Raw genomic sequence first — 27,944 nt, forward strand, 5'->3', positions numbered from 1 at the left:
AACGGACCCATACGCGTCCCATGCTGCTCTGTACAAAGCGAGAACTAGGAGCAACCTTTGCGGAGCTCCGCTGCTCCGGTCTAGGCAGACCCAGCAACAACCTTAGCACCTTCCCAGAGAGAATGTCTAGCCTCTTTTCTTTTTTCCTCTTCCATTGCAGCGCCCTTTCGCTGCCGCTGCCTCAGTGTAACTTTGCCTTGTTGGGCATCCGAAGCGTGCGCGCACGCCCGCACACGCTCACGCACACACGCGTGCGGGCATTGTCGACCGCTGTTGCTTACACCTGAATCCGCATATCGCGTGCTAAGGCTACGGGGGCATGATCGCACAACTGTGTGGAAACAGAAATGAGCCAGCGTAGTGCAGCGGTCACAGTGCTGGTCCCGGGACTCGGGAAACGCAGGTTCTGATCCCGGCTCGGCCAAGTCGCTCCTTTTAACTGACTTTGGGCCAGTCACGGACTATCAGCTGAACTTAGCTAAGAGGATTGTTGGGAAGGCAAAACGGCGAGCAGGGCCATGTGAGCCACTCCGGGCTCCTTGCAAGGGAAAGAAGCTGGTAGATAAGTTAATGAGAGCATTAAACGTGTGCTGCACCCCCTCCCCCCACGCCCCCTCCCCTGGCGCGCTCCCCACTGAGCACGCTGCGCTTCTCTCATTGGCCTTCAGGGGTTCCCCGCGCCACCCCCGGGCTGGACCGCCGGAGACGGGCGGCGCTCGTCCGCTGGGGAGTGTCGACCCGCTTCCCCAGCCTGCGGGACTCGCCAAGCCGAGGAGCGGAGCTGCCGCCCAGCAACGCCGCAGCGGGACCTGCAGCGGGCACCTGCAACCGTCCGTGGAGCCGCGGATCGGGAGCCGCCGTCATGCCGCCGATGAAAGTCTGCATCGTCGGATCCGGGAACTGGTGAGGCGCTCCGGAGCCGAGCGGACCCCCGCGGACGGGCGGGGGCCGGAGGGGGGGAGACCTCCGTGTGGGCACCTGCCGAGCCGGAGTCTCCACCGGGCTCTTCCCCCGAAGCGAAAGCGCAAAAGCCCGAGGGGGCAAGGGGGAACGCGGCAGCCCCTCCCGACCTAGGGTCCTCAGATGTGTTGCACTCCAGCCCCCATCAGCCCGCGCCCACATGGGTAATGGGCAGGGATGCTGAGAGCTGGGCATCTGAGACATCTCGCGGTGGCCAGGTTGGGAAAGCTGGTCGCCCCTCTTGGCGACTCAGTTGAGGACCGCGGAGTTTTCGGGACCAAAACGATGCCCTCCATCCCTTTGCCCGGGCATTTTGCAGGCTCCTCCCTCGTGTCTGTCATCATCACACACCTGTCCCCTGCTGTCATTTGATAGCACAGCCTTCCCAACTGGTGTCTTGCAGATGTGTTAGACAACGACTCCCATCTGCCTCAGCCAGCCATGGGGTAGCTCACCAATATAAAGAGTTATGGTGCATATAAGTAGTTATTGTTTTATAGCTTTGATGAGAAATCAAAAGGTGTATTCCCCAGCAGCTTTTCTCAGCCTGAACTAGAATCTGCACAGTTGGCAGGGGGTCATGAGAACTGTAGGCCAAGTCATCTGGAGGACACCAGGTTGGTTCACACTAGATGCCATAGGGAATTGGCATCCAAAGTGTGATGGGATGGAAGTGCTTTTCATGAAATGTCTCCTGAAAAACTGGACCCAAGTGATTTGAATGGGATGGGGAGGTGGGCATACTGCTTACCGTTAGTTTAATGATGCTATAAATCCACAGACTGGTTGGAAAAAATAAGGGCACTGAAAAACAGTGTTACATGACTTATAAAATGGGTGGCGGGTGGTTAAAATAAAAGGGCTTTGATGAACAGTACTATGAAATCTGCTTCAAGTAGTGCTACCATAGACCTGAGAGTAGGATGATCTAAGGAGCACCCATTGTGATACGAGGCTGAGATTTTCTAGAATGAGTGGATAGTCTATAGCAACCTTCTCCAACCTGATGCCCTCCAGATGTTTTGGCCTTCAAGTGGGATGGTGTAAATTGGTGACCTGCAACAGCAGGGGTTGGACCTGATGGCCTTCTTGGCCCCTTCCAGCTCTACTGTTTTATGATTCCCAGTAGACCCAAGGCAGCATGAGCAAGGTTAGGCGAAATGAAAGTTCTAAGACTAAACACTTGGAGAGTACCTGCTTTGGGAGAAGGCTTCTGTATAAAATAAAAGATTTAAAAGACACTTAATCTAAGGGAAACATTTTAAATCCTCAAGTATTCTAACAATCCTATATATATTCATTCTTATATTCAGTGGGATATTGTGCTTTTCTACGCAAGACTTTTATTTTGCATTCATCATTCCTCACTCTAAAACAGCTTTAGACAATGACATGAACCTCTGATTATGTTTCTGTTTTTTAAGAGAACTTTTGTAGGGGATTTTGGAGCAAGGAAAATGCTGTATTTTTTCTTTTTCCATGCCAAAACAAAGCACAGCTCCTCACTTGTGTAACTTATGTTATTTCACTCTACCACATTGCTGCCTAGAGGTTATGTAATTGAACGGCAGGAAAGGAAAAGCTTGCTGCATAGAGAGCCAGTTTTAATCCTGTAGCAGAACTGGAACTGGATACAGCAGGTTAACAGCCTTGTTAGTAAAGCTCAGAGTTTTTAGAACTGCAGCTTTGGAGTACTTTACGGAGGAGCTAGTTTGGCTCATCCTGTTTGTGTAGGATATGGGAGTTTTCTAAAACATCTGGAGAGCCCCAAGTTAATTACCCTCACTAGAACTTTGATTGGAGGAAGGTCTCAGGGGAATAGATCCAGTGACAGGCTGAACTCTCTGAAAAAAAGTATTCAGGGAAAGTTCTCATGCTGTGACATGCAACCCATTCTAACACAGTGTTTTTCTCTGAGATAAAATTGGACTAAATTTCCCAGTTATCTTTAGATTTGGGATATTGTTATACATATGGATCTGTAACTGGTTAAAGAACAGAAAACGGAGAGTAAGCGTGTATGAGTGCTACTTGCAATGGAGACATGTAAAAATCAGCTTCCCACAAGGAGACACGTAAAACTTGGACTTCCCACAAGGAAATGTATTGAGAGTGCTGCTTTTTAACCCACTTGTACATGATCTGGAGGTTTTGGATCATGCCAAATTATTCAAGGCAGTAAAAATGAAGAGACAGCAAAGAGCTCCGAAGGATCTCTCCAAACTGATGAACGGTTTATATAACAGCAAATACAGCTCAACATTTATAAATTTAAAGTGGTGCACATTGGAAACACCAACAACAAAAATCTAACATCACAAATCTATTGCTGTGATCTGAGTAGGTGGTAATTGACCAGTTCTTCACGTTCAGTTAAAAAGTTGAGCCAGTATGCAACAAGTGTGAAAAAGATGCAACTCTGTGGTGCAATCACACTTTGAGTGCTGCATGCAGTTCTGTCCACTGCCACTCAAAGGATATCGTAGAGTGGAAAATGTGCAGAAAAGAGCAACCAAAGAGCAACCACTCTCCTTTGAAGAAAGGGAACAATTCTGAATGGCTAGTGGAACATCAGTTTTCAAAAAGGCATCCTGAGAGGGCAGGGGGATCCAGGAGATTACTGGCTGGTTAGCTTAATATCTGGTCCAGGCAAATTGATTGAAAGTATTATTAAAGATAAAATTAGCAAGCACACAGAAGGGCAATCCCCAGTGAGATGGCTTCCACCAAGGGAAGTCCTGTCTCAGTAAGCTATTAAAGTTATTTGAGAGAGTCAATAAACACGTCAATAAGCTAACAATTTGGATTATTTTTCTATTAATTTGCACTGGTTTCAATATATCAACTTAATTTTTATATGTTACTTGATTATTGATATGCTATTTTATCTTGTTTGTTTATTTATTATGATTGTAATTGTATTTTTTATGTTAGTTATTGGTAATTTTATGGTAATTGCTGCCCAGAGACCATGATTCTAATGGACAGTCTTCAAACAAATCTAATTAATTAATCCTGCATTGAAGACAGCAGGAGGAGTTGATAACTAATTCATAAAGTGCACAAATCTGAAAATGTAGGACTAAGTAGCTGTCAGATGATGACTTTATCAGTTGGGGAAAAATTAATTCCTTACTCAGCCTTTTACCCTCTAACCATGATAACTTTGCAAAGACCCAACTGAGAGACATTGGGACCAACCAAAATTGTCACAGCAGAGCCATTTAAATAAATGGGTGCTAGGTTAGATTAACGCTGGATATAACCCACGTTTTAGACTATTCAGATCATTCTTTTCCCCTTCTTACCCTGTTCCTTTCATGCATATTGCCTGTTTACCATGCTCAGGTTTACATAAAGCTTTGGGCTTAGTATTGCATTCTTTCAAAGAGCAGCCCTGTCAACAAAGATCTCTGTTATCTTAAGATCCAGTTTGGCCACTTCAGTGAGCTTTGGCAAGAATAATGATGAATTTTTGAAAAAATCATGCAGGCTACACAGATTCCATCATAACTGTACCTCTCACTGCACTTTTCATGCAGTTGACAGAACTGCTTGATTTTGGTGGTGCTCCGTAATTCAAGTCTGGGAATCTAGACTTGTGTACTTGGCTGGGATTTTGAGGAGCGAGGCAGGATTAAACTGGGCCATTCTGTGTCTTTGCTTTTATCTTACTAACGTCTGTGTTCATGGCAGAATATAACAATGTGAGTGGCACAAATGTGCAAGTTCACCATTAAAACACAGAAGTAATGAAAGGTGGATAACAAACCGTGGACACCACGAGGCTCCTGCTTAACTCAATTATACAAACTGTGTAGCTCTCTAATTAATGAAAGGGCATGAGGGAAGGAAATGGAGCAGAATAGCAAAAGGCAACATGGAGAGACAGTGCCAATGTCTCATTCAAGAAACTGGAATCCACTTTGCTGCACTAGCTGGTGGGCTTCTCCACATGGGGGTTCAAACCGCTGCTTTGCTGAGGCGTCTTCCATTTTCATTTTAGGAAGAAAAAAGGTGATTTTCTCTGCCTTCCGAGATATTCTATTATCCAAGCACCTGCCTTAGTGCAATAAAGTCACAGGCATCCCAAAGCAGATCTAGAGCAAGTGACCTACAAGGAAACATGGGATTGCAGCCCCCCGGCACCCCGAAAAGCTCCTTGTGTTTACATTTTCAAGCAGGTGGCAAAGAGGGAGAAGTGAAATTTCTTTCAGCCTGAAGATGATATTCTAATTTAGAAACGCTCTCTGGGGCTACATTGCAGTCCTGGAATGGTCCTGGACAGGACCAAAGCCAAAGGAAGTGGCGCCACCCCCACCCCCAAATCTGCATGTGTTAATTGAAAGCTCTTCTGACAGTAACTAAACCTACTTAGAAGAGACATTTCAACCATTTCGAATGTAGGGGGAGACTGCACAAAGCTGGGAAAACTCCAAAGAGTAGTTGGTAGATGGTGGCGTCAGAAGAAGGGAAACAATGTGGGAACCCGCATAGGATTTACTCCTTGGGCCAGCTGTTCTGTCCTTGCTCAGATGAAGCTCCCACTGAATGTCTCCCATACACGTCTCATGGGCTGCACAAGTTGCGGAAGTCCGCAGTTAAGAAAGCAGCATCACTCACCTGTACCTATTGGAGAGGACAGGTGTTTGAAACCAGAAGTGACGTGTGCTTTAGAGGAGGATACACAACTTGAGAAACCCCTTTAAACTATGAGAAAGAACTTCTCTTTTAGAGGTAGAGCTTAGCTAGGAAGAAAGAGCAGCCTTGCTCACGTTAGCTTTTAAAGAACTACACGAGGGCTCGTGCATTCCAGGGATGGGAGTGTTTGGTGGAGAGGAGTTGAGCGTTTTGCACCTGCCTCACCCCACCCAGCTCCTTGGAACCTGATCAAGCTCCTGCCGAAGAAGATGAGTGCTGGAAGGAGTGTTTGGAGGGGAGGGCCTGAGTGGTGGGCAGGGATGGATTAAAGGAGGACTGGCAATCTGGCCTTCTCCAGGTGAGGCATGGGGATGGGAGGGTGAGAGGAGAGCCGCATGAGTGCTGGCAGGGAGGCTCCCACAAATGTGGCTGACAAGCAGCATTTGCTGAACCACGCATATCGGGGAGCCATTTATTTTCATAGGGAGTCTTGCCTCTGTTGCTGTGTTCTGCTTTATTCTCTCTCCTGTTTTGCACTCAGTTGTTAGCTTAGATTCATTTATTCATACCATTATATTGTGTGTGTTATGCACTGTTATTTCTGTTCTGCATCCATCTGTCACCATTATGGCTCACTGTAATTATTTCAACTGTATTTTTTAAGATGGTTTGATTTATTGCTGTTATGTGATAAATTGTATTTACTGCTGTTCATTTGTTATGTTGGGAGTGGGTATGGGCACAACATACCCATGTTGTTGAAAGCTTACAAATAAATAGATGAGATGCACTTAACTTTCTTTTGAAAGAATTTAAAAGTGTAACTTTTCCAAGGTCACAAATTGGCAGGGGGCTGCACTGTTCCAATCACTAATACTACATGTGTAGCCATATCACACACACACACACACACACCACTTACAGTAGCAACTGTAGCACAGTCTCATGAAATAAACTAGTTTCCCAAGCAACAAAATACAGCATCGCTTTAGTGCGGAGAATGCATGGTGTCTGTGCCGCAAAAGAGCTACCTTCAGGAAAAAGTATCTAGATGCCCTGCCGCATGGGTCCTCAGCCTAAGGCCTGTGGGCCGGATCTGGCCCGCCGTGCCCTTTTAACTGGCCCATCCCACAGGTTTTGCACTTGCCGGGCGCATGCGTGGCTTGCTCACAAGGAGGTCGTTTTGGACTCGTTCGGAAATGATCTCCTCGTGAGCAAGCCGGTGCCTCACCCCGCGTGCCCCCCATCTCTGCCTCGCCTCACGTGTGTGAGGGTGCCCAAACCGGCCCGCGCCTCCCCGCTGGCACCTCCTTGGCGGCCCATGGCCACCGCTGGCACCTGTCAACTGGCCCCCTGCTCAAAAAGTTTGAGGACCCCTGCCCTGTAGGAGCACAGCTGCATATGCAGAGCGACTCTTTTGCAAACTTTTACAAAATTAGCAGTTTGACCTTGCAGACCCAGATAAGGCTGATACACATGCGATGGCCTCAAGCTCAAGTCTCTCAGCCTCCAGTGAGGGAAAGGGGTTGTTTTAGTTTCTGAAGTCGAAGTAAAGCCATAAACCTCTAAGCTTATCGGTCATATCTTGCAGTCAGAGTCACATTCCTTCAAGCCACCAAACAGATGTTAAAGTTCAGTGCTCAGTGATTCTTTCAAACCCAGAGCAAACAGGACAATCTCTCCCACAGAGGCGTCAGTTTCTCAATAGCTGTTCTCCTTCCTTATCCAGACTTCATGGCCTTTATTTTTCCCAGTTGTTTCAGATTCAGAAACCTTGTTGCTCCTCTGGTTTAACTGCCAAATCATAGTTTGTTTTCGTGTTGGTAGTTATAAGAGAGCTATTAGCTGTTCAATGGACAGTGTATGTGTGTCCACATGCTCATTTTGATCTAAAATATTTGTCTGTCCTATGGAACTTTACAAGCCATGCCAGGAACCTTTTCACCTGAAGAACAGAGTAAAACTTCTTTCAGTAAATAAATGTCTCCTATATGGGCCTGTTTTAAATACAAAATTGCTCAAAAAAGGAGGTGTGGCACCAAAAGGGGTACAAAAGAAAACACAGCTCTGCATAAGATTTGCATACATGAATCTGTCTATAGACATAGTTATAGACAGAGATGCAATTTTAGAAATACAGGTGTTTCAAGAGGAATATGATGCATCTCAGCATAGTGACCTGTGTTTCTGCTCCATCCGCTGTCCATGTGCTCACTGCAGCAGGCTACGTTCAAAACTCTTCTTCTTATCCTTCATCTGCCAGCCAAACTCGATATGGACAGACTTTTACATGGAGGCTTTCAAACAGAGGTGTCCTTCAAGTAGAAGACTATTCTCCATGAAGTAGAAGGCTTGTCCACCTTAGCACACCGCCATATGCCAGATGAATACATATAGCAAGAATAATTCCCACCCCCTTGTTAAGTATTTATAATCACTAACATGGAGCAGAATCTGCAGGCTATCCAAGAGTTTTCCATTCTTCAGTCTAGGAAAGGGGTGTCTTTTCTCTGGAAGGCCACATTCACTTGGGCAATCTGCTGAGGATCAAAGCCAGTGGAGGTGGGGGGGACTAGAGACTCAAGGTTGGGGGGGGGTACTTTTCTCTTGTTTTCTAAGGTCCCTTCTCCTTTTTTTTCAGAAGTCTGATCTGATCCCTTGCAGACAGCTACTGAAATTAGGGCAAGGGCTGCTTATGGCCAATCCATTTTAATCAGTGTGGCTAAAGGTAAAAACTCTGTATGAAGAGTTTTAGGGTACAATCCTATGGGTGTTTACACAAAAAACATCCTACAATTTCCAGGCCAGTGTGGCTGGCTGAGGCATGCTGGGAGTTGTTTAATCAGAACAAGTGCTACATGCTTAGAAAGTGTGCACTTACAGATAGTTTATCTGTGTTAAGTGGTATTGTAGTTTGACTCTGTAGCAAATCGGGACAGGGGGATCTCTGTTATGGTCCGTGATTAATGTGAAAACACTTTCCCCCATTAATGTTAATAAAAAGAAAAACTAGCAGGTTCTATTGTTCTTGAACAAAAAAGTGAAAGGAACAACCTTCCCTTGAATCTGTAAGAGGATGGCCCTGGAGAACAAATGAGGAAAAGTATTGTTCAAATGGGAATGACCTTGCTTATTTTTGAATGACTCAGATTTTCATTCCAAGACTACCTAGTCTAGAAAACCAAGCACTAATGTCAGACTTACAGCAAATTCTTTTTTTTCCATAATTGATCAAATAGTACATCACTGACCTGCAATTAGATCAACATTTGTTTGAAGAGCTCATTAACGCTGTTTGAAGAGATTGTTATTTATGAAATCCTTTTGCTGAAAAGGTTTCCTAGCTTTCTAAAATGAGATTAAACAAACAATTTAAATCCAAGCTTCCAGTCTTCAGATTGTCAGTTGGCAACCACAAGTATGCATTTTTTTAAAAAAGTAGCTAATAAAACTGACTTCTAATATTCTTAGAGACTTTTTCGGATATTATTTAAGCTGAAGTTCTCCACTTGATTTTTTGGAACTAAGCTTGATTTAACTTCACAGAACGTATATTTTAAGAAAATATATGTCATATTGTTTGGTCAGGTATCCAGAAAGCTTCTGCATAGAATGTGGAAGACAGTGTACACCTCAGAAACCGCAAGACTCACAAATTACTTCTATATAAGCCTGTATATGCAATTTTAATGCATATTCATCAGAATCCTTTGATTTTTCCTAAATAGTGAAAGGATCAGGCAAATTTTGTCCACAATATATATGCCTAACGAAGAGTTTTAGGGCACAATCCTAAGTATATTTATAGAGGGGAAAAATCCTCCAATTCCCATTCAGACATGCTGTAAGTTGTAGGCCTTTTTTACTAAATAGAGCTCTTTTTCTTCTTCCTCTTCCTCTTCTTCTTCTCTTCAACCATTTAAATGCAGACTACCCATTAAGACCACTGTCCTATGCATGTGGAACTTTTTCTGTTTAGACAACTGGAGTATGCTGGAAATTGTAGGGTGTTTTTTCTATACAAACCTGCATAGGATTGTGCCCTTTAGGTCCAGTAATTATGAAGTTGGTTGGTGTTTTATCATCTCAGTTTTGATACTGTTGTATGTGTATTGTTTTTGTACTGCAAATTTTTAGTTACAAAAATAAGATAAAGCAAACAATATTGATAAGTACAATAACACATTACATATTTATAGTGATTCAATGTCATTTGTAAAGATATTATGGAAACATGAAGGATAGGATATATATTTTACATACTGAAACATAAAAAGCAGACATTTGCTGACAATACCACACATTATCTTGTGTTAGGAAAGCCATGTAGCTTGGCTACCCTATAACCTAGTTTTAATTTAGTCAGCTCAGCTGTTCTTAGAAGCCACTCACAGTGAGGTAGAGAATTGCATATTTCGAAAAACCTGGTATAAATGTCAGCTAGTAGCTGTTATGTTTGGTAAGTTGGTCTAAGGTCAAAAGTGTTGCAACTAAATCTTATAAACCCTAAACCCTTTGCCTCAGAAAAGTTAAAATATTAAGCAGTAATGCTGCCTCTCTCATTTCCTCTGCAATTGCTTTTCTTTTTACATGAGTTCCTTTTTGCTATAGTTACCAAGAAGCCAATGAGCAAAATGATGAAAAAACTAGTGTTCAAGCTCTTAAGCCTTAATATCCAAATTCCTGAACATCCTATATACCCTTACAGAAATACAAATCAAATGTATTCCAAATCTGGCTTCTTTTCACTCATAGACTTTGCAAAGTCATTCCTGATTACTCATTTCTGGGTGGTGTACAATAGAGCATATATATATATATATATATATATATATTCCATTAAAAAACAATAATACATTGGAGCAATACAATCAGGCAATACAATATTTAACTGTAAGTGATACAAAATCAAAACAAAACTTAATATAATAACACATAATGCAATACATAATACAATTTAATATATAATACAATGAATACTATCAATAATAATAAGATATAGCTATACTCCAGAATTGCAGAATTTCATTCATCAGGGAAACTGTCCCTCAGTTGACAGCCAAACTAAATGTTGTAGTATTGGGTGTATTTCTTTAAATTAGACGCTGCCTGAGTCATATATGAAGTGGTTCTGTGGGTCCACTTGAAAGAGCAAAGGTGTGAGGGGGTACCTGAGCCCACCCCATGCATTCTGCTTCCCAGGTATCGGAGTCTGGATCATGTGTGTGTGCACACTGGGGAACTGCCTCCAAGAATAGATTGTGGAGAGGTAAACTGGTGGGATGGAGCCAGCGCTTACAGGGTTAAAGTGCTGGAACTTGTGGATTAGCAGGGACAATGACAACTTCTGCTGCCATCATCCAAGTCCTGCAAAGTATTTTGGATGGCTTGCCCTCAAATGGGCAATTGCAACCATTTCTGTGACAGAACTCAGCTCCTGGCAGAAATGAGAAGGGCTGCAACTGGCGTGTTGGGACGGATCAGCTGAGATGCCCAGGGAATATTAGGCAAAATGCAGCAGTCACTTTACGCAGCCGATGCCAAGAGGTGGCAGGAGGTCTTGGAGGGGAGAGCTGCAGGCCACCCACCTGCTCTGTTCCCCCTCAGCTAGCCTTCAGCCTCAGTTGGAGATGTGGTGCACTGTCGGTGTTGACAGTTCACTTTTGTGCGTGAAATGGGAAGAGGGACCATCCTGTCTTTCACCTCAGGCAGCAAAATGTCTTGGGGCAGCCCTGGAGCTGCCTGCCTTTTTGGCCTCTCCTTGTGCAAGGAGGGCAGCTGCAGGAACTCTCGTGAAGAACACCTGCACGTCAAAGGTTATTCCTAGGGAGGGTGAGCCACAGGTGGGCAAAAAGTTCAGCATCACCACTCCAGATGCTTCCTTTTGCCTTCACATCGGTGTCTCTGTTGTACACAGCAGGCCTAGTCCTGAGGCTCCACACTACCTCAGGGAGGCCCCTGATCAGGTCGGTCACTAGTCCCCCCACTTGAGAGGGAGCTCTGAACACTCCCATGCACTTCTGGCAAGAGGATGTAGCTCTCCAATCAACTGAGGTTCCTGCAGCCCCTCAACCCTGCAGGAGCAAGAGCACAGAAAGAGACCGCAGCCTTTTAAGAAGTCAGCATCTTGTGGGGAGCAGAGTCAGTGAAAGACCAGGCACCACAGCCTCCAGAAGACCTCAGTTGATTGCTGGGGCAGCAGCTCTTTGTAGGAAGGCACGTCTGCTTTTCTTCATGTGACCCCAAACAAAACCTGAGCACAGTTGTGCAGTTCCCTTTTCCTGGGCCTTGCACCTTGCCAAACAGTCTGTGTTTGAGGTGGGCCTGCATTTACAGAAATTGGAACTTGTTTGACCTTCTGAATCTTGGAAATATTTGTATATGGGGACTCTTTCTAAAACTTTAGTGCTCAAGCAGAGAAACCCTATGTAGTAAGTCCAATCAGAAAAATATGTATGCTTTTCAAAGACAAAATGTTGAAGCAGTTTGCAAACAAGCAAAACCAAGATCAACAAATACAAATTAAACATCAAAGAACAATTGAAGTCCAAGGCAGTAACATCAAAGTTTTTAGTAACTGGGGTGGGAAGAACCTGATAAGAGAAAAAATGCTGTTTTAATAGGCACCAGAATGAAAGTAGTGAACTCTTGGTATTATGATAAGAAAAGCCCATTTCTGTGTGGCCGCTAGGTCATTATCTGCAGCTGTGACATAACCAGCAAATCTCCTCCAGAGGTTTTAGTGATGCCATGGGTCCATACAAGAAGACAGTAACAATAGGATATTGTGCAACTGCACACTACAACCAAGCAGGACTACAAGGGCAATTGTATGCCTGCTTGCAGCTTGCTGGCATTTTAAAGGGAAATGCAGTTAGTTTTGCATATTGCCCCTTCACTTCTGCATGTGTATAGAGGTATTTGCATGGATGATGCTGTAAAGGGTGTTTTTAATTGCTTACCATGCCAGTTTTATTCCATATAGAATTCCTGAACAGCAGTTATACTGAGTATTTCTTAACAAATAATAGTCAATATTTCTAAATGCGTATCTGTCTCTATAAATTAGCATGTGTATATTTTATGCAAATCTGTGCCATCTCTTATTTTTCTTTTTTCCTTTGGCGATTTGCCTTCTCTTCATTGGCAATGCATAAATGGCCGTTGTAGCTCAAATACAGAAGACTTTTTAAAAAAAATACATTTCAGACTGTGTACAGATGTTTAAATTGCCAGCAAAATACCTAGAAGTTAAGGCCCAGCTGTTTTCTTTTTCCTATTAAGTGTTTCACTGAGAGAACTGTCAAGGGATTAATGTATTTTGAACTCTAGTGGCTGGAGCACATGATGTGTTGGAAGAGACAGCCCTTAGTGAAATGATTATAGGACAGCCTTCTTTAACTTGGTGTGCTCCAGATGTGTTAGATTACCTCTCCCGGAATCCTCCAGCTGACATAGCTCAGGGGGGAATTCTGGGAGATGCAGCCTAGCACATCTGGTGAGCGAAAGCTGGAGAAGGCTGCTAAAGGAGATAAAGTTTATCATCATTTGTTCTACTGAAGAAGTTACATAAATCTTGCTTGCATTCCAGCACTTGGGATATATTAATACAAACCTTCTGGTAAATTATTGTACGATTACTCCACTTACTTGCCTTTGTCATTTCATTTTAAGGGGATCTGCCATTGCGAAGATTGTAGGCCAGAACACCCATAAGTCCAACAGATTTGATCCAACTGTAAAGATATGGGTATTTGAAGAGCTAATCAATGGGCGTAAACTCACAGAGATAATTAACCAAGATCATGAAAATGTGAAGTATCTCCCAGGACATAAGCTACCACCAAATGTGGTAAGTGAAATAAAACCACTTAGGTGTGATTTCCATTTTAGATATGTCATGCTGGGGCCATGTTGGAGTTTAAATCTGAGGTAACGGCCCAGGTCAGACAACAGTCTATGCAGCTCTGGTTGGAATAAACTGCCATCCCCACTAGGTTTGCACGTGACACAGAACTGAGATTTGTTCAAAACTTTACAGTGAAAGCAGAAGTTTTTCACTCTCTTGTGCATGAAGGAGGAAAGGCAGGGGGAGCACCCAACACTTTCCAAACACCATGGTTTAGACTGGAGCAAGAGGAAACAATGCAGAGGAGGCTAAAGCAATCATGACCATCAGGAGATCTCAGAATATCACAAAGAGGAATTCCTTAAAAGCACAGCAGATGCCAACAGTGTAGAGCTTTTCAACAGGAAAATGAGCTATCTTCATTTCTGTCTCAGGTTGCTGTACCCGACATAGAGGTGGCAGCAGATGGAGCAGATATTCTAATATTTGTTATACCTCATCAGTTCATACCTAAAGCCTGTGAGCAGCTGACTGGCCATATAAAAAAGGGAGCCATTGGAATTTCACTAATCAAGGTAAGTCATGACCTTTTTGCAAGGAAGAAGGTGGAACAGTCACAAATGTCCGTGTTCATGATTGCATATTCAGTTGTCAGCTCTTTTATTAGCCCTGCACGGGTGCCCTGATCAGCAGCAAATATTTAGCAGCTGAAGCTTCTTCCCTTATTTTATTTCCCTGACAGAAAAAGTATCACTGGCTATATTTCTCTGTGTTTGGCTGTCAAAGGCAGAGGAACAGGGCTATTTTAAAAGTTGGCAGACATAACTGCATAACACTAGCACATGACTTGATGCTAGATGCCTAAGATTGTTACTTCTGGTGTGTGTATGTGTGTGTTTAAGATTCCCTTTCTCCCAAGCCCTCTTTGTAAAGACCATCTTTTTAAAAACCGGAATGGCTCTCTGATTCCACAATGTGAATCTCGCAGAAGAAATGACGCCTATTCTTTTCCATGTCACCCCTTGAAACTCTTCTGAGGCCTCCATTAGTTTAACCACTTTCTGGCTTTCCATAGGCAATCCAGAGAGCTCCACCTATGGGGCAGTATAACAACAAGCTACGTTGTTGTAGAATATCACTGTTTAGCTGGATGTACACATATGTGAAATTAGCGATGTGGCCTCCAGAATCGCACTTGTCCTCCCTCTTGGATTAACAACCTGGAGATCAAAAGAGTTTGAGTGAGTGAAGCTGAGTCAGATGGCTGGGCAAAGACCCATGTCAAATGTCCCCATCAGTCCTGAGGCTTGAGAATCCCTCCCCCTTCTCCGCAACTTTTCTATTTGCCAGTGGCATCTTTCTCCTTAGCACCGAAAACCATTATCATATGAAAATGGCTAAATTAATAGCATTTAGAAGATGCTATATTGATAAGGGGGCACTGGGTGAAAGAGGGTCTGTGAAGACGACTGCTTTTTTAAAAGAATCAACATTTTGTAGCTGAACCAGATTACAGGATACCACACATGGCTACTGATCTGCCCAGTTTGCCAGATTCCCAGTGGATAAGTTTCTCTTTTTAGACATGCCTTTACCATGCATTCTGAACGCAACATGCCTCTGCATCAGTCTCCGAATCTATGGCCACCTCCAGCACCAGCGATCAGAGATGCCATGTCCAATGCGCCAGTCATCTCCGTACACTGTATCCTAATCATACCTTCTTTTCCTGTCTGTTTTCTAATCCTGTTTTCTCAGCCATAACAAAGTTAAACTATCAAACCACCTTGGCAGAATCTGTCAGCTGCTTCCTAAAAATAGCAGAGGATTGTATTAGATACTTTGCTGGCAGTTGCAGTGTCCTCTTGTGCAATTATCGTCTGTGTGTCTCTCTGCTGACTCAGATTGTAAATAGTGCGACAGGATCAGAGTTATGGCTGATCTACTGAAGCACAAAGCACACTGTTTTTTATGCATTTGTTTTGATCCCTGCCTTTCTGTTAACCAGGGAATAGATGAAGGCCCAGAAGGACTGCGACTCATATCAGACATCATTCGAGAGAAACTGAACATCGAAGTCAGTGTGCTCATGGGAGCCAACATCGCTAACGAAGTGGCTGATGAAATGTTCTGCGAAACTACCATTGGTAATGGGCAATCATACACTTACAGGCAAACCTTTGTATGGGTGGGATCAGGCCCCAGGCACTTGGGATGGATTCAGACAGCTTTTCTTCCAATCATGTAGGAACTTGGATAACTTCTGTGGATTTTCATCTGCAATGAGACTTCAGAAGAGCATCTTAGGGTACAAACCTGTGTATGTTTAGACAGGAAAATGTCCTAGAATTCCCAACATTCCCCATGGGGATGGCTGCGAAATACTGGGAGACATTGGACCTCTTCTCTGTCTAAATATGCATAAAATAGCAAACTCATGCACTCTCTGTATGCAGCTGCAACATTCTGTGCCCCATTTTTGGTGTTTCTTCAAAGAAGTCTAAGGCAGTATTTGTGGTTTTCCCTCTGCTTATCTTCACAGCAAGTGACTAGCAATGCTGAGGCTCCGAGCCTGCGTCTCCCAGCCTTTTCCTGACACTCTTAACCACACTTGCTCTTTCACAGAGAGCCTGCACAGCTTGCACACAGCCGGGGGTGAATCATTGTTGTAGCTGGGATTAGAAGCAACACTTTCACCCACTCAGGGCCAAATTACATGTAACATGCAGATCAGTCTGTCTGTCTTTCTTTCTTCATGGTTAAACTGCTTAATTGTCCCTCAGCCCTATGGGGGACACCTGTCTTTTTCATGAGAAAAACAGGATTGGGTGGGAAAATTGCTAAAGGAGAAAGTGCTTCTTTACCTTATTATTTCTCCACATGAAATTGAAGCCCCCGGGGTGTTTTTTAGCTGAAAACAACACACCATGGAAAGGCTACCCATGACTTCATATTGTACTGAGTGCAATATGTGCCTTAGTCCCACAGATGGTTTGACCAGGCTTACTCTTTCTAAAAGATCCTCCCAAAGCTCTCATCATACTTTGATTAAAACAGCAACGTGTTTAAAACGAATTTTATGTGAGACCTCTGTTTGCTTGCTGCGTCTGTCTCTTACCTATTTTCCTCAGAATGTTGTTGTATTATTTGTTTTAACTATTGCTACCCACCCTGAGTAAGCACCAAAAGGGTGGTATATAAATTATAAACCACTACTAGAATCAAAGACTATCAGAGCTGAAAAAGCGAAGCGTGAGAGGCCATGTTTTGGCAGATCACCCCAAAGATAGCAGTGATGGCCTTCTGATGACTCTACAGCCCACTAGCACGAGACCCATCAGAGCGGGAACAGCGTCATGGGCAGGGGTGGTCAGGCATCTGTTGAGAGCAGCACACCAGCAGGGGTGCACTAGCCAGAGCCTCCTAGCGTTGCTCCTCCTCTTCCCCATTGCGGCCTGCTTGTTCCCGGCCTCTTGCTTCGGCCCAGCCAGCAGCCATGGTACAAAGGAGAAGCGGCAGATGCCCGGCCTCCTTGCTCGCTGGCTCTCCCCCATCAAGCAAGCTATGGAGAGAAAGAGGATGAGGAGGGGGCTGAGAAAGAGGAGGAGGAGGAACAAGAGCAGCCGGTGTCCACTTCTGTGAGAAGGTGGACTCTCTGCAAGAACAGAGGCCTACTGAATGTCCTGCCCAAGCCCCCCCCCCCACAAAAAAAAACAAACAAAAAAAAAACACCTTGGAGCCAGTACTGCTTCACAGCAAAGTCAATGCTATGCTGTTAAAAAAAAAAAGTTAAGTGAGAAGATGCTGCCATTATGCTGCCACATTCCTGACAGTGAAATACTCTGAATTGTGCTAATTAGGTGTTCAGCAAGGGGAGATAATTGGGGCGGTGAGCAGCTAAAGGCATTCTCAGCCCCTGGCTGGCATGACTAATGGATCAGATTGCAGGAATGCCATGCAACACCCCGGCTGGATCAGGCAACCATCTGTGTGCGGCCTCGGCCTAGGCAGACCTGGAAAGCCTAGGAGCTGTGTGTCCTACGTGTCTGCTTCCACACGTTTGTCTTGGGCCCCACCCACCTGGCAGGATTGGTGTGGCAGGAGGCTATCAGTGGTGTATTGGGGTCAGCACAATAGAGCACAATAGGAGGCTTGTCAGCCGCCCCAGGCATATACAGAGTGTTCTGCTTAAAAGGATAGGCTAGCTGCAAGCCGCTCCGCTTTTGTATCAAAATATGGACTAACTGCAAAACCGTCTCGCCTCTGTATCATGCCAGCTCGCTTGCGTAGGCTGTCAAAAACAATTCTCCCTTTGTTGGTAACAAGGTATAAATACTCCGTTGTCCCTCTAAAGGGCGCGGCACCCATCCTGTCCTTGTGGGAGAGTGTCGTCCCTATACAGGAAATAAAAAACCCTTCTCTTAAAAATACCAACTGGTCTCTAATCTTATCTGTAAAACCGTGGGACATAACAGTTTGCCTATCTACTTTTGAAAGCATATATCCTGTGTTTGGGCTTCTGTACCTGTCAGTCACTAGACCTGCTGGAAGCCAACCCTTCCTAATTTCATATGGCCAGGTGAAACAGATTCGACAGTATGCTCCTATCCTCACTAGATCCTTCCCTTTTATTCCAAAACGACCACTTCAATCTTCTATTGCTTCTCTGCTTCCTCACAGGGGAAGGGTTGCGGTAGGGTTGTCCACATCTGTGTTGTTACATGTAAACATATTGGAAGTTACTCCATTTGACCAAATGCCGTGATTGTCAGAATTCCAGTCTACTGTGCTTCTTTCCATAGGTTGCAAAAACGCTAGTGATGGGAAGATCTTTAAAGAATTGTTGCAAACACCAAATTTCAGAATCACTGTGGTGGATGACTGTGACACTGTAGAGCTTTGTGGGGCCTTAAAGGTTAGTACTTCCAAATCAAATAGCATTGGGCAATGGTGCAATTTTGCAGTATGTGTGTACAGCTTAGCTTCTACACAATTGCGCAGCATTCTTATGCATTCATTACCTTTGCCTTGACTTTCTAATCCCTAAAATAGGCAATAGTGTTTCTTCACATTCTAACATGTGGACTAATAAAATGGCCTTCAGAAGTCTGTGGATGTTTGTGGAACTCTGGTTGTGCAACCGGCAAGCTTTCTCCACAGCACTGTCAGTACAAAGGCACAAGTCACATGTGTGGAAGAGGAGCAATGCTTGTGCAACTTTTGTACAGTAGCACTTCCTGGCAGACCGACAGCTGTGTGCACACTCAGCCTGCTCACCGGGAAATTGGACTCGCTGCTGTGGGAAAGTGTTCCAGAGTCTGGGGAGCGGAACTTAGGGAATCTGGTAGATTTCCACCCCCGGAATGCATTTCTCACACATCCCTAATGGAGCCTGCTTAGAATCAGAGGCACATGACTTGGCCATCCCACTGCAGTCCTTTTGGCACAGTCTTTGCATGCGAGTTTTCTTGCTTGTGTTCTAGGCAGTGGCAAAAGAGGTCCAATCTTTGGAAGAAGTGATCTGTTTTCACGTGTGAGGATTTGGCATTATTTACATTTGGACTTTTAGAACGTTTTCCAGGTGCAGTGCACAGTGGATTTGGTAATGGAGTCATTAAAGCTGGAGGCAGAGAATATTTCTTTAAGAATGCACTCCTATGCAAGTTTAGATGAAAAAAAAGCCCTACAATTCCCAGCATGCCTCAGCCAGTTATGATAATACAACAGGGTCAGCAATACTCTCACTTTTCATTTTCCCAAAAATTCTTTTTGCAGCTTTCTGATTAAATAAAATAAAATAAAAAGGGTGTTCATGCAATAGGCAAAAATAGCTCTTTCACACCCAGGAAGCTGTTTTATGCTGGATTACATTCCGTGCCCACAGTCCAGCCTTGCCCTCATCAGTCAGTCAGCAGAGGTTTACCTCACCTAACTGGAGCTTCTCACAGCACCGCTGGGGACTGAACCAGAGGCCTTCTCCTCACAGAGGGTGCGATCTGTCGCCGTGCTTGCAGCAGTTCTTCCGGGAACAGAATGGCTGCTGTGAGAGGCATCACTTGCTGAGCCTTTGACGTAACACAGGTACCAGATCAGAGGTGCCAGATAGCATGCTAGCATTCCCCAAAGGTGTCTTCCAGGAGTTTGGGGCTTCAGCTGTCATCAGCATGGTCAGGAAACCTGGGAGATGTAATCTAAAATATCTTCAGGGCAGCTGGATGGGGAATAGTGCTCTAGGCAATTGCACGCTTGCAGGGGGCAACATTTAGGAACAACTGAATGGAGGAATTACTTTGGACTCAATGTATTTATTATATTTATGCCCCACCGTTTTTCTTGCGAGCAACCCAAGGCAGCTTAGGTAATCACACTCTCCATTTTAGCCTCACAACAATTCCACGAGGTAGATTAGACTGAGAGTCCTTGACTGGCCCCAAGCAACCCAGTAAGTGCCATGGCTGCACAGGGCTAGAACCGGGGTCTTCTGAGTCCTGGGTCAACATTCTAACCGCTATACCACGAATAGCTCCTTTTTGCTCCATATTCCAGGATGATCTTACTGAAAAGCTGAGGAAGATGTAGTGATGGCCATCAGCTGGGATGGCTGTAAAAGGGGCTTCGAAAAATTCATGAGGCTATCCAAGACTACAAGAAATGATGGTTGAACCATGCTTCCACCAGTGTCAGAGGCAGTCCCCCAGTTGCTGCGAACATGACCAGGAGGGTCCATTTCCTCTCACATCCTTTTGGGTTTCCCATGGGTGGCTGCTCGGCTCCTTTGTGAGCAGAATGCTGGACTAGGTGAACCTCAATTTCATCCAGCACAACTCTCCCCAGGCTCTTCACATTGGTTATCTCTGCATTCTCACACCCTGAGCACCTACAATCAGTACTGCCTATGTGATGCCTTTCCTTTGTGTGACTGACAGCTTCTCTCTCCCTCTCCCTCTCCCTCTCCCTCTCCGTCTTGTTGCCCTGTCCAACTGGATTTAGAACATTGTAGCCGTTGGGGCTGGCTTCTGTGATGGGCTCGGTTTTGGCGACAACACCAAGGCAGCGGTGATTCGCCTGGGCTTGATGGAAATGATCGCCTTTGCCAAACTCTTCTGCAAGGGCAATGTCAGCATCAGTATATTTCTGGAGAGTTGTGGTGTTGCCGACCTGATCACCACATGCTACGGGGGACGGAACAGGAAGGTGGCTGAAGCTTTTGCACATGGTGGAAAAGTAAGACCGTGTTTCCTTCAGCAACTCTAGTCCTTGTAGTGGTTAAACAACTTAAGTTGAAAAGGGCTGATTTTAAGATCTTTCTGACAAAAGTCGTCTGCAAGAATTTATGCCTCTGCTTGCGAGTTGCAGGGGAGCACGAGTGCGAGGACGCTGTTGCACTTACGTCCTGCTTGTGAGCTTCCCACGGACTTCTGACTGGCCCCTGAGGGAAAGGACTGCTGGACTGGATGGGCCTTCGCTCTGATTTAGCAGAGCCCTTCTTAGGACTAATGGAGAACCCTATCCAACTGGGGTGCTAGGGAATCGATTTGCGACACGCTGTGAATGAAGTGAGGTGATTGTGGCAATCTCTACCCTTTGGTAATGACCAGAATGGTGCAATGGTCACAGCATGAGGTTGGGCTTGTAAAATGGCCCTTGGACTGGAGAAAGTGAACATGGGGCAGCCGCGGAAGAGCAGTGGCAGGAGATTCAGGACATACCAGGGGATGTACTTCTTTACATAGACCATGGTTACTATAAAAGAGGGTTTGACAAATTCATGGAGAATAAGGCGCTCAGTAACTAGTAGTTTTGATGGCTGTATATTAGCCGTGTTATCAGAGGAGTGTACCTCTGTGTACTAATTGCTGGGGAAAATGTGCTCATGTCCTGCCTGTGGGCTTCCCAGAGGCATCTGGGTGCTGCTGCAGGTGGGCCTTTGGGCTGATGCAGCAGTGTTGCTCTTATGCTTTTAAGCGCATGAAAGCAAAGTAGCCCCATCTCTCCCCTAAGCCTCCTGTTTAAAAAATGTCCTGCCCTGGAGCTGTGCTCTGAGACAGGCAAAGGCCTGTTTGCAGAGAGAATTAGCATATGGGGTGTGGGACAAGAGGAGACATGCACAGAGCCCTAGCAAAGGCTGCCTCTCATCCCTGCATCTAGGGGCCTTCCAGCAAGCGTAGCGAGGCTATTTGAATGTTGCATAATTCTGCCTTCATCTCGAATTCAAATCCTAGTTCAAAATCCTCCTTCAAACTTTGAAGAGGCTGCCTTCAACCAGCCGCTGCCTCCTTGTGATGAGGACAACGGAGAATAGCAAAGCACTTTTGTTCAGGAGGAAGGGCGAAGAAACGTCAATATCTTTTAAAATCCTGAGACAAGATGACATAATATACACAGGGCTCTTGTTAGTTGTCTTCCACTTGTGAACTCCTTATGTCTTTTTAAAGGACTTTAAAAACGAAGCAGTTAGGGGTTTGGGCTGCAGTCCTATGCCTGTTAACGTGGGGCAAGTCCCACTGAACTCAATGGGACACACTTCTTGAGGAGGTCTTTAGAGGATTGTGCTGCTAGGATTCTGTGCTGACCACATGCAAAGCTTCCTTGAAGGCTATGTTACCTGTCCTTGGACAGTCTCAGCGGCCTGGTCCCACCTGGTCCCACCTTGGGGCAAGTCCCCACCTGGTCCCTTGTCCCACTGCTAGCCCAAGCTGTTCCTTTGGACCCTGCTGCACAGTCATTCCCCATGGTGTTGTATGGGAGCAGGGCTACTGGAACAATCCATCTTGGGTTGGTTTGAAACCCAGCCTGCCATGCCACCTGAAGAATAATGGATGAAAGGAACACTAGAGATGATGCAACGTGTATCTTAGGAAGTCTAAGAGCTTCTTTTTCAATTAATAGCAAATCAGGGTGAGAGTTCTAATTTTCATTGGGTATGTAGCTAGCAGGACAATCTTTTGTCTCACTGCCACGCTCTGATGAAAATCACCCTTCCTAGGACAAGAAAAATCTTCCATTGGTGCCAATAAAAACCAACCCCCATCACCTCCTGTACTTACTAGTAGTTTTTAAACCAAACATTGGTGGGCTTTTTAAGGACACAAGTAGGATCACATATAGTTTGCTAAGAGATACAGGCCCTAATTTAAAAACATGTGAAATTAAGAGATTTTTTAGTAAGTGCCTTGGGAATTGCTAAATGGAGTTGGTTCAGAATGCCTCATCATTTTGAAGGGAGAACATACAAGAAGTGTGTGTACTTTAGCTATTAGAGTTCTGAATAGCACATTCACAATGATTGGTTGGCTTAAACTAGATTAAATTACTAATGCAGTTTCCTTTTGCTCCAAAGCACATGGTAAATATTTTTTTTTGTTTATTCAAGTCAATTGAACAGCTGGAAAAAGAAATGTTGAATGGACAAAAGCTACAAGGGCCTCAGACATCAGCTGAAGTTTACAAAATCCTGAAGCAGAAGAAAATGGTTGACAAGTAAGTAGCTTGATTTTCTAAATAGTCAAATATGCTATCTGAGGAGCTACTGCACTTCACTGCCTTTTCAGGATGTGGAGAATTTTGAGTGCTGATTCTGAATCGAATACTGGTTTTGATTATTAATAAGGAAATATATGAGAGAGAGAGAGAGAGAGAATGAGAATGTTAAAAACATAAGAAAAACCATGCTGGATCAGGGTCCATCTAGTCCAGCATTATGTTCACACGGTGGAAAACCAGCTGCCACAGGATCCCTGAAGCAGGATGGGTGCAAGACCTCTGCCTGCCCTAACTCCTCAGAAACTGATGTGTGGCTGCATATTATCTCTGATAATGGAGGTAGCACAAAGCCACCATAGGTAATAGCCACTGATGGCCTTGTTGGTGACCAATATTTCTTCTTGTGGCAGTGAATTCCATAGTTTAACTATGTGCTTTGGGAAAAGGTACTTCCTTGTCTCTGTTCTGAATTTCCCACCAATCAGCTTCATGGGATGATCCCAGGTTCTAGCATTAGGGCAGAGGAAGAAAAATGTCTCCCCTTCTACCTTCTTTACACGATGCATAATTTTAATGCCTCTGTCATATCCTCACTTACTCACCTTTTTCCTAAACTAAACAATCTCCATTGTGATAACCTTTTCTCATAGGGGAATTGCTCCAATCCCATCATCATTTTAGTTGTCCTTCTCTCCCATTTTTCCAACTCACTAGTGTCCTTTTTCAGTTGTGGTGACCAGAACTGTACACGATATTCCAAGTGCAGTAACACCAAAGATTTGTTAAGGGGAGAACAATCTTGGTAGTTTTTCCTAATTACGCTTAACATGGAATTTGCCTTTTTCAGAGCAGCTGCTGGCATTTTCATCACAACCCCAAAGTCCCTTTCTTGATGCGTAACTGCTAGCTCAGATCCCATCAGTCTGTAGTTGAAGTTGAGCTGTTTTGCCCCAACTTGCATCACTTTTGCTTGCTTATATCGAGCTGCATTTGTCAATTGGATGCCTGTTCTCTCATCTCAGCTTGGAGAGATCCCTTTGCAGCTCCTCACCATCTCTTCTGGTTTTAGTTAACCTAAATAGTTTGGTATCATTGGCAAATCTGACGTCTTCATGGCTTACTCCCAGTTTCAAATCATTGATGAATAGGTTGAAAGCATTGGTCTTAATAGAAAACCCTATACTGGTTACATCCTTCCATTGGAAGAAATTGCTGTTTATTCTCCCTCCCTACTTTTTGTTCTTGATACTGATCCATAAGATGCCCCCTTTCATTCCCTGACTGCTAAGTTTGCTGTACCAAAGTCTTTTGGAAATCCAAGTAAACAATGTCTACCTGATAACCCTGACTGAATGCTTTTTGTCATTCTCAAAGAACTCTAACAGGCTACTGAGAAAAGGACTTACCTTTGAGAAAAGCATGTTGATTCTTTTTCAGCAGGGTTTGTCCCTCTGTGCGTATTGATCCTATCTTTAATAACACTTTCAACCAATTTATCTAGAACAGATATTAAGCTAACTGATCTGGATTTCCCCAGTTTCCCTCGTGTCCCATTTTAAAAGTGTTACATTGGTCATCCTCTGGTCCTCTGGTACAGAGGTTGATCTTAGGGACATATTATTGTAAGGTTAGCAATTTTTACATTTGAGCTCTTAAAGAACTCTGCGATGGATACGATGCAGGTCATTGTTACAAAGAGCTTGATGCCCCACTGTTCTTTTTGCTTTCACTGGAAGGTGGACTACTCTACTACTAGAGTAGTAGCTACTCTAGCTACTCTAGAATTGTATTTGTCCCTCAGGCTGAAAGAGAGTTCCAATCTGTGTTCTAGGAGCTTGACAAGGAACATACACAACGTGCAACAGCTTGAATTAAAACATAAGCCCATGGGCTGTTACATGCAAAGGGTACAACATGCAAAGTTAGCTATAGTTAGACTGTTATAAAAAGCAACATTTGCCTCTAATCTAATGTGCCCCTTGTTAAAGCTTAAACTCTCTGAAAGCTCAGCAGTAAAAACAACACCACTGTGAAATGCTTGGAAGCAAAAATTGCTAAATGTAAAAACATAGTTCTCTGACCTTTGAATCTCAGAGAACATACAAGAGTCACCAAGAACGAGACACATTGCAAATATGTGAAAGACCTGGCATGGGAAGTACTCCATTCTGTAACACCCTAGAAACCTTTTTGCTCCCTGATGGGTTCCACCCCTTCCCACATCATTAAAAATTTAGCTCTGCATTGGTTGAGGACAGGGAATAAATGATCACCACACAAGTTTACTGCATAGAAACAAATTAACTTTTGTCTTTGGGCAACTGGAGTGCAGGGTCCACTTATCAGGGTACACTTCAGCTGGCACAGGGCCATTGTGAGTACACAGTTTTGTAGCTTCGCTGTACCTGTCTTCTCCCAGGCCACAGCTAATCACTCCAACAAACATTTATCTGCTCCCTACATTTCAGAATCTAAGCTGAGATAAGCCAGCTATGCAGTTTTTGAGCCCTAACACAGATTTTATCCATTCCATAGCCTGTAGGCCTTGTCTCATGTACCTTTGGACCCACTGGAATAACAGTGGTAATCTGAAACCATATTGGGTTACAAAGTCAGACAACACATCCAGCTCACATCAGTACAGTGCCTGTAGCATTTTTGACAGCAGGTGTGTGGATCACATTTGTTGGAATCCTTCCCTCCTTTTTAAAAACATGTCAGAATGATAATGTTATCAGTCGCGAAGTTGTGTCCGACCCATCGAGACCCCATGGACAACATTCCTCCAGGCCTTCCTGTCCTCCACCATCCCCCGGAGTCCACTTAAGCTCACGCCAACTGCTTCAGTGACTCCATCTAGCCACCTCATTCTCTGCCGTCCCCTTCTTCTTCTGCCATCTATTGTTCCCAGCATTAGGCTCTTCTCCAGGGAGTCCTTCCTTCTCATTAGGTGGCCACAGTATTTGAGTTTGATCTTCAGTATCTGGCCTTCTAAAGAGCAGTCAGGGTTGATCTCCTCTAGGACTGACTGGTTTGATCGCCTTGCAGTCCAAGGGACTTCTCCAGCACCACAATTCAAAGGCCTCAATTCTTCAGCTCTCAGCCTTCCTTTTGATCCAGCTTTCACAGCCATACATTGCAACTGGGAAAACCATAGCCTTGACTATACACACTTTTGCTGGCAGGGTGATGTCTCTGCTTTTTAGTATGCTGTCTAGTTTTGCCATAGCTTTCCTCCCCAGGAGTGTCTTTTAATTTCTTGGCTGCAGTCCCCGTCTGCGGTAATCTTGTAGCCCAGGAAAATAAAATCTGTCACTACCTCCATTTCTTCCCATCTGTTTGCCAGGAAGTGAGAGGACTGGATGTCATGATCTTAGTTTTCTTAATGTTGAGTTTCAAGCCAACTTTTGTGCTCTCCTCCTTCACCCACATCAAGAGGCTCTTTAGCTCCTCTTCACTTTCTGCCATGAGAGTGGTATCATCTGCATATCTGAGGTTGTTGATATTTCTCCCAGCAATCTTAATTCCAACTTAATTAAGAAGGATATACCATTTCTAAATGCTTGGTTTGGCTCTGATTCACACATGGTAGTTACAAAAATCACTTGATAAGGTGCAGGAAACTGACAGAAGCCATCCTCAAAAAATAGTTACTGCTGAGCCAAAGAAAAGGCCATATTCTTGCAAGTTTCATATTGAAGTACATTGAACATGGCTTATACTGATGGCATTGGATGGCCAGTAAGCCTCTTGCAAAGTAGCTGCCCTATTTTTCATTTCTTTTGGTTATTACAACGTGTATATATATCATACCACATCTAAAAGATTCTCAAGTGGTGAAAAATAACAAGATTTTTAAGAAATGAAAATAAAACAGTATGTTCCAACAATCATAAGTTAACTGAGATCACACTTGAAGTCATTGTAACTGCAGGGCAGTGGTACCTCAGCTCATGAATGCCTCATTTCATGATCAAATTGGGTTTTGAACAGAAATTTCAGAAAAAAATTGCCTCGGGTCATGAAGTCCAGCTTCACGCCCATCTTTGTGCCCAGCTTCCCTGCACGGGTGCGATCGTGGTTGTGCTGCGGGGAGATGACTGCGATTGTTTTTGGATTGGGGGGGTAGGAAGAAGCCCATGATCTTTGTCACTTTGCTTCAAATTTTTGTGATTAAAAAAAAAAATTTACAGAACGGATTAACCTTATTTTCATACTAAATCACTTACTAGCAGAACTCTCCAAATTGTTGAATAGCTTGAAGATTGGTCTGAATACCTAATTCTAGCAACTGCTTACCTCATCCATCTACATCTGAACTGAGGTTGTCTGGTAAAGGGCAAGTAATGACACTTTTTCAGGGAGAAAAATCACCTCATTATTTGTTAGTTACTTTGATCAGTTCTACCATGCATGTTTAGCCACAGGCACCTGTCAATATTGAATTTTGTGTTAAGCAGGCAGCAGGCTTACCACAATAGTAAGATAAATCTAATTTAATATAGTCCAGTATTCTGTTTCTCATAGAATACAGGAAATAGATTCTAAAACAAAAACTACACTATAAGTAAGTACACTATGTATCATCAACTATGTTCTGAAAAGTTGGCTAAAAGTTGATGAACCTGTGGTGTCGATACGAATTACTACCCAAGTTCAGCTGACTATGTTTATTTAGCTTAACTGCATTTCTTTTAGGTTTCCACTATTTGTGAATATCTACCTGATCTGCTATGAAGGAAAGTCTGTCAAAGATTTCATCACTTGCCTGCAGAATCATCCAGAACATTTGTAAGATGGTGTTGTGGCTTCCCAATTAAGTATCCCTCTGCTCAAGGTTTCTGTCAAGGTGATCGCAATAAAAAGCAAGCAAAACAATTTGTATCTAGTTTTAACACACTGGAGACTATATACTTTTGGGGCAGGTGCCATCGAGGGTGAAGCTAGTTCGACACTGCATTTCAATATTAACTTCAGGAGTAAGTTCTATACAAGAATTCTCTTATCATTG

The 27,944-nt window shown here is 44.0% G+C and overlaps 1 protein-coding gene across 2 annotated transcripts; it reads left to right on the forward strand.

The window, feature by feature from the left end:
• Positions 1-753: 753 nt before the first annotated feature.
• LOC123027512 (glycerol-3-phosphate dehydrogenase 1-like protein) lies at positions 754-27,811 on the forward strand. Of its 2 annotated transcripts, none has more exons than XM_044438446.1 (8): positions 754-903; positions 13,276-13,453; positions 13,885-14,025; positions 15,459-15,597; positions 18,253-18,365; positions 20,441-20,674; positions 22,824-22,930; positions 27,632-27,811. In XM_044438446.1, exons 1-8 carry the CDS (start codon positions 863-865, stop codon positions 27,726-27,728), a joined length of 1,050 nt encoding a protein of 349 aa, XP_044294381.1. In that variant the 5' UTR covers positions 754-862; the 3' UTR covers positions 27,729-27,811. The 2 variants fall into 2 exon arrangements, with proteins under 2 accessions (XP_044294381.1, XP_044294382.1); XM_044438447.1 differs by having other exon boundaries at positions 13,954-14,025.
• The last annotated feature ends 133 nt before the right edge of the window (positions 27,812-27,944 follow it).

The sequence above is a fragment of the Varanus komodoensis genome, unplaced genomic scaffold (assembly GCF_004798865.1).
Source record: "Varanus komodoensis strain SLA01 unplaced genomic scaffold, ASM479886v1 scaffold32, whole genome shotgun sequence".
Lineage (NCBI taxonomy): Eukaryota > Metazoa > Chordata > Lepidosauria > Squamata > Varanidae > Varanus > Varanus komodoensis.